Consider the following 7,373-nt stretch of genomic DNA (forward strand, 5'->3'; position numbering starts at 1 on the left):
TATTTTTGGAAGCTTTCAGATACAATATTTTTTTTCTCTCACATAACTGACACAACAGCACCTGGCAGAGGCTCATATTTTGTGCTGTTATGGGCTAGTTTCTCCATAATGAGACTGATCAAAGTGTAGAGACAGTCTGTCTGGTGTGGGAGTTGCAGACAGGCACTATGCTGTCATCGCCTGCAATTAGGCTACTGTCTTTGTGAATGCGCCTGTAATTGACTTCACAGAACAGTCACCTGTAGATTGAGCATCATTGGGTGACAATATAAACAACAGCCGGCATGAATGCCACCAAAGGCTCAATCAACTCGGAGAAAGTTAGCAGTCCACCCTTCGGCTCAGCAGCTATACAAACAAACAAAGGCACCAACAAAAAGCCACAGCATCAGATCGCTCGAGATTGTGCAGATTTATTGTAAACTTGGGACAGTTTCAGTTTACGGCAGCGGGGGGGCAGACAGCCAGGAGATAACAGACGAGGCCGGCATGCAAACATGAGATTAGATCATGTGATTCTAAACAAACAGACGTCTGTGACGAGGCGGCCTGCCCATCTCTCTACCGGCTCTGTTACATTCTCCCGGCCGGGCAGATAAGGCCGATAGAGACATCGTCGGCACATCTGCCCACGGATGCCCACAGTTACACTGTCTCTCTGCTGCTGGGGGTGCATACGTGTGTAGGGCTGTTTGGATATGTGACCTTTATCCATATACTTCCATTTGTGATGTTTTTTTAAGTGTGTGTATGTGTTTGTCTGTGTGTATATGTGTGCGTTGACCTGTGTTTTGTACAGGCCGATCTGTATGCAGGATCCTCACCTGCACATTTTGCTATATTATTGCCAAAATCTAAATGTCATACAGAAATGTTCCCTTAGCAATCTACACTCAATACCCAATAACAACCAAACAAAAATAGGGACATTTTATAATGTTTTGCGAATTTATTTAAAAGCAAAACCTGAAATATCCCACGGACATACAGTTAGTATTTCAGACCCTTTCGTCTGACCCTTGAAAGTTATCTCAGGTGCCCCCTGAAGAAAACTGGGTCCTTTCTTAATGCACTGCATGTGTCACCAGACAGGTGATACTGTTTTTTTTGTTTTTGAGTGTATACATATTTGATCGGGTTGTATCTGTTGCATAGCTGCATGTGTATGATGGATATGTTTACTGTCTGTCTGTGTGTGTGTGTGTGTGTGTGTTTGTGAAATGTGTATGTGTTGCTTGTCTATAGACCTAAAGTAGTATACCAAATAAGCAAGACGTGGCATGTCACAGGAGACAGTTAGACTAAGAGCAGATGTAGTACAGATGATATACTGTAAGCTTACAGGGAGCATCCTGGTGTCTGGTTTCCTCTAAAACTTGCCCAAAGCAGTACATATGAACATCAGAGGATCTAGATTTACATTGACTGGAGATAAGGGAGAGAGAGACAGAGAGACAGCAGACACTAAAGTCTTATTGTGAGGAGCCACAGAGAGAAGGTCCTGTGGGAAATCCTTCCGTGCCCCATTACGCAATGCAACCACTCAAAAGGGAATACAAAAGAAAGACACATTTTCATTTCTCCAAGGAGCTGTTTCAAGCTTTTTGAAAAGTCAAAAACAAATGAAGGAAGCTATTTTATTTGTGCACGCAGCCTTGAAAAAGGGCCCTCTCGCTCTCACCGCAAAATGTGGAGCTGGTGTCGTCAGAGCGAAAATCCCCTCTGCTAGGAGTCAGACGCGTGCAGCACGCTGATAACGTTAATACTAAAGTGAATGGGTGTCTGTGGGGACAGGCTCTCTGGTGTGAACGCAGCGGGTTTTCTGGTTTAATCAGTCCTGTTACAGGAGTAAAGCTCTCCAGGGGCTCGGCACTGTTTCAGCAGCTGGATCGGACTCAAAAACGACAAACACCCGGCCCTCCGGATGGAAATCCGCTTTTCATTAAAGTGGACTTTTTTTTTGTTTTCTGTAATACAAAGGCATGAGTCATTTAGTGTTTACATGTGGCTCTCATTTCAGAGTTGCTGCTGCTGCTGTTTGTTACTGTCCCAATCCAAGCAGGCAGCAGATATGGATTAGATGGAGTCACACAGATCAAGATTGTCAGCGGCTCAAGAGGAGTCCAGTCGCCACAAGCAGGAAGAGCAGGTGGGCCGTGGGCTGGAGAGTTGAGACGCCACTGTCCTTGGGGACTTGTCCAACTGTTACCCCTGCCCCCGCCCCCTCACTCTGCCCCTGCCCCTGCCCCTGCCCCAGCCCTGGTGCCTGTCCTGCCAGGGCGGGGGACTTGAGCGAGGGGCGTGAGTTGGCCCCCCGGGTGTCCGAGCCCCCGGACTCCTGGTCTGCGGCGGCGCCCTCCAGGGCCTCGTAGAACTGGCAGCGGAAGTCCCGCCTCCAGGTGTCCAGGAAGGCGGGGTCAAGCTCGCCGGCGGCCCGTACGCCCTCGGCCCCCTCGGGCAGCAGGCGGAAGTTGGCGGAGGGCAGGTGGAGGTAGACGGGGTCCTCCTGGTTCTTGCGCACGCAGCGCCCGCGGCCCTGGCACAGGGACACGCCGCACAGACGCGTCGCCGTGGTGACGTTCACCACGTACGGGCCCAGCACGTCCCGTATGAAAGACGCCATCTCAGAACAGGACTTCTGCAGAATCAGCACACACACACACCAACACATTCTGTTTCAAACATGACGCACAACAATCCTCCATACTTAATGAGAAACAGGCCAAATGTGACAGTAGCACAGACACACCCACACTGGGGCCAAGGAGCAGACACCAAGAAGAACAAATGAAGGCTTGTGCTGAGTGCATTACACCTGTTAGCAACAGAACGTGTAGCGACTACATTGTAACGTGCCTACGGGTGCATGTGTTCTGTGTTAGTGTTCCCAGGGCACCGTGTGTTTAGAACTGTGATTATATATGTGTTGTGCTCACGAGTATGAACGTGCTGATCATTCTTGAGTCTGTAAATAGACAACGCTACAGTATACTCCTCTCATGCTGTACCTGAGTCTGTAAATAGACAACGCTACAGTATACTCCTCTCATGCTGTACCTGAGTCTGTAAATAGACAACGCTACAGTATACTCCTCCCATGCTGTACCTGAGTCTGTAAATAGACAACGCTACAGTATACTCCTCTCATGCTGTACCTGAGTCTGTAAATAGACAACGCTACAGTATACTCCTCCCATGCTGTACCTGAGTCTGTAAATAGACAACGCTACAGTATACTCCTCCCATGCTGTACCTGAGTCTGTAAATAGACAACGCTACAGTATACTCCTCCCATGCTGTACCTGAGTCTGTAAATAGACAACGCTACAATATACTCCTCCCATGCTGTACCTGAGTCTGTAAATAGACAACGCTACAGTATACTCCTCCCATGCTGTACCTGAGTCTGTAAATAGACAACGCTACAGTATACTCCTCCCATGCTGTACCTGAGTCTGTAAATAGACAACGCTACAGTATACTCCTCCCATGCTGTACCTGAGTCTGTAAATAGACAACGCTACAGTATACTCCTCCCATGCTGTACCTGAGTCTGTAAATAGACAACGCTACAGTATACTCCTCTCATGCTGTACCTGAGTCTTTGCTAAGAAGGTTCTCTCCCACATGATGACTCCAGCGGCTCCCATGGCAGCACTCTCTCCCACTGAGTTCACCAGATCCGCCTGAGGAGCACAAGGAGGAAACAGGAGGAGTGAGGAGCACAAGGAGGAAACAGGAGGAGTGAGGAGCACAAGGAGGAGTGAGGAGTACAGGGGGGAAACAAGGAGCACTCCTCACTCTGCGTGCAATTTCCAATGATAATGATAACAACATTTAAGCCCATGCTGCATTTCCTCTCATACGAGGAGCCTATCGAGGTGGTTGGTTCACGCCATTCTTATGCCGTTATTTAGTATGGCACACCATGCCTTCTCTACCTATTATGCACTTTCTGTGTGCCATTAGCGATACACTTTGTTTGAAGGTACATGACTGGTTGGGGTCGTTTACATACTATGTTCATCGTCTGTTTCTTTTCTGATTTCTGATTCTGTTTCCTGAGAATCACAGAGAGTACCCTCGGGCAGACCCCATCAGAAACCAGTTACTGTCAAGTGGTGTATTTAAAAAGCCTCCAACGCGGAGTGAACACTGATGCCCTCTCATTGAGGATGTGTGTCAATTAATGTGCCACGTCATGGAGGGCATTTCCAAATGTTAGTTCCGCGTGGGTAGGCCACACCTGTAAACAAACCCATGGTTCTGTGATAAACAGATACCGCAAGGGAGGGTGAAGTTTGTCCCAAAGCTGAGTGTGGTATTATAACCCTACACACTAATCAAGGGCACTTGATTTAGCTGTGAGGGTGCTTCCCACCCAAGTGATCTCCATAACCAAGGGGGAGTGGGTAGGAATTCGTTTTGAGGGATTAGAAAGGCCTAGCCACAGTCACATCACTTACCTCAGACAGGTAGTTATTGGTGGATGCATAGACAGTCCTGACTAATGGAAACACTGGAAGGTCGTAGGCGGTTCCCGCCAGAGCTGCCACTCTCAACGCCTCTCGAATCTGATTGGAGGAGTAAAGCCAGGGCCCCTTGGACCCCGGTGGGAACTTGTCCATCATCAGAGTAGGGTAGATGGCCGTGCTCCGTTTCCATAGCCACATCAGCTCGTCGTTGAGGGCCATCTCGGCGGCCGGACAGCGGCCTGTGTAGTTAGACAGGAGCTGGAGTGGGCCGGAGTTGTAGCAGTCGGGGAAGGGCGCCACGCCCCACAGGCTCTGGGGCCGCAGACGCCTGACCTCCCGCAGCGTCTCCATCAGGATGGCCTGAGCGGCCGCCTCAAAGTCCACCTGGCAGGAAGTGACATCACCAACCATCAACAGAATGTTCTCTTGGACTACACAACATTTGCGTCGACACTCAATGTGCATGATTACCGTAATTTCCCAACTATTAGCCGCGGCTTATACATTGATTTTGCAAAATGTCTTCAGCTATGAGGTTTATACAGGGGGGGGGGGGGGGGGGCAGTTAATATGGTATTAGTATGATTTTGTGTCTTTTAACTCTTGAATTACTGTACTATGATACAATGCCATCCTTATAAAGACACACACACAAAACATTCAGATTAATCATGCAGATTATTCTGGAGAGGTGAAATAAGGTGTTGGAGTTAAAAGGTGTTGTTTTATGTGTGTGTGTGTGTGTGTGTGTGTGTGTGTGTGTGTGTGTGTGTGTGTGTGTGTGTGTGTGTGTGTGTGTGTGTGTGTGTGTGTGTGTGTGTGTGTGTGTGTGTGTCAGGGATGGAAATTAGCACCAGCCACCAGACAAATGCTGGTAAAATGTGAGAGTGGCTGGTAGATTTCAGACAGAAAGTCATATTTTAACATTGAGTGGCTGGTTAATTTGACCAGAAATCTGCTATTGGCTGATACATGTCCACATTTTCACATTTTAATTTCCACCCCTGGTGTGTGTGTGTGTGTGTGTGTGTGTTGTTCACAACACAACCGTGTGACTGAAAGTTCTACAGTACCTGTGCCCACTTCTCCACCTCCTCAGGACTCCAGTCGGGGAAGAACCCCCTGAGCAAGGCCCGCGACCCTTGCTGGTACTTGGCCTGTTTGCCCCTGTTCCTGCTCCACTGGGGCGACCACTCCTTCCACCTCAGCACGCCCAGCCCTGGAGCCCCGGCCTGGGGCAGGGCGGTCAGGAGGTCAGCCTCTACCCGCTGGAGGTGGGTGTTCAGGCTGGTGTGCTGCGGAAGGCCTCCGTTGATGGGCTGGTCCAGGGCGGTGAAGAAGGGGTACAGGCCCAGGGTGTCCTCGTAGAACACGGCCACGCGGCCCTGCCACTCCATCCCGAAGGCCGAGGGGTCGGGGCGCCCCGGACAGCCCCTGTCGGGGACCCCCCAGAACACCAGGAAGGGCTGGCCGGGAAGGATGGGGGCGCGGGCCGGTCCGGCCAGAGCGGGGGGCAGCAGGAGGGATGCGCCGAGGAGGAGAAGAGACGCCCAGAGGGTGGACCGGTCAACGCGGCGTCCCCTCCACGCCATGCTCTTACTGCTCTCTACCGGGGCTGTGGACCATCCTGCCTCTGAGACGCACGGACACACACACACACACAGAGAGAGAGAGAGATGGACATCAGTTCACACAACACACACCAGTTACACCAATGCCATATGGTCTTATTCATGATCATATTTCATTTTATACCATGATGCTCATACACCACATGCCACCGCAAAAACGAATTAGGTGCACAGGGCAGTAGTTTCGGTAAAAAGAAGACGAAAAGAAAGAAAAAAGGGAAAAAATAAAGAAAACATCAGTGGTTAGTGTCGTTAAGACAGACTGCTAGGGGCACTGTGACCGCCCCGTACAAGTTGTAATAATACCCCGTAATACCCCATTAACATTCACTTGCAAAGCCTGCGTCAAACATCCCAATTAAACTCGCCTTGATGTAGCAATAGCGAGAATATAATATTTATTTTTGTAAGTTTACAATGTCAGCTAATCTGATCTGTGTTGTTTTTCCATGATCTGTGTTGTTTCTTCAACAAAGGCACCGGGAAACGACGAAAATGGAGACACTTCAGGGTAAGTTAATTATTTGGACGCTAATTGGATTGATTAGTGCTGCCTACGCTCAGTGGTAAGCAGAGCTTGACAATGGAGTATCCTATTGCTTCCGTCTGGTTGTAGACTGGTCTGTCGGGAACTGCATGCACCTAACCCCTTTCATCTTTTCTCCGAAATAAGTAGCCCGCACGCTACAAAGTATCTGGGATTTCCGTAAAGGTCTTTCAACCAAGGGATGCTATGCTTTGGCAATAAGATTTGCCCGGAATAAGCGTCACTGTAGTGCATAGCCTACATAGCCTAGATTGTGTAGCGGATCCCACGGCCACTTATAATTTAAATCATTCCGGTCGGAAATATTGCGCAGCTTTTGGGTCTGAGTTCAGTGAATGTTGATGACGCAGAAAAGACAATAATCCACAGAGGATTTAGGTGATTCGTACTGTAAAATCAAACTGTAGCCTTCTCAGTTCGACAAGAAATACGACATTTTGTCCATAGGAAAAATTAGGGACAATAGTTTTTCGCCTTTGAAGTTTAAAATGAATCATTCACTTGAAAGCCCTAACATCTGATGCAACCTCAATGCAACGAATATTTTTAGACCGTTGATGGATATAGTGGTCAAATATGTTAGAAAAGCGGCTTTACGCACCAACAAACGGGTTTCTTAAGAGACACCAGGGTCTTTGTTTTTCGTTTGACGGACACAGTCCTAATACAATAGTCATTATTAACAGGATTGCTGTAGACCGTTCACAGGGAGAAAGTGAT

At 48.7% G+C, this 7,373-nt stretch overlaps 1 protein-coding gene across 1 annotated transcript; it reads right to left on the reverse strand.

Annotated features, from left to right (window-relative positions):
* Positions 1-2,104: 2,104 nt before the first annotated feature.
* On the reverse strand, positions 2,105-6,338 carry si:dkey-72l14.3 (Glyco_hydro_56 domain-containing protein). Its single transcript, XM_062540150.1, has 5 exons — positions 6,231-6,338; positions 5,549-6,108; positions 4,467-4,859; positions 3,597-3,686; positions 2,105-2,638 (listed from the first exon to the last, which is right to left on the reverse strand). Exons 2-5 carry the CDS (start codon positions 6,065-6,067, stop codon positions 2,105-2,107), a joined length of 1,536 nt encoding a protein of 511 aa, XP_062396134.1. The 5' UTR covers positions 6,068-6,108; positions 6,231-6,338.
* Between the last annotated feature and the right edge of the window lie 1,035 nt (positions 6,339-7,373).

This window comes from Sardina pilchardus, chromosome 7 (assembly GCF_963854185.1).
Source record: "Sardina pilchardus chromosome 7, fSarPil1.1, whole genome shotgun sequence".
In the NCBI taxonomy this organism is placed as follows: domain Eukaryota; kingdom Metazoa; phylum Chordata; class Actinopteri; order Clupeiformes; family Clupeidae; genus Sardina; species Sardina pilchardus.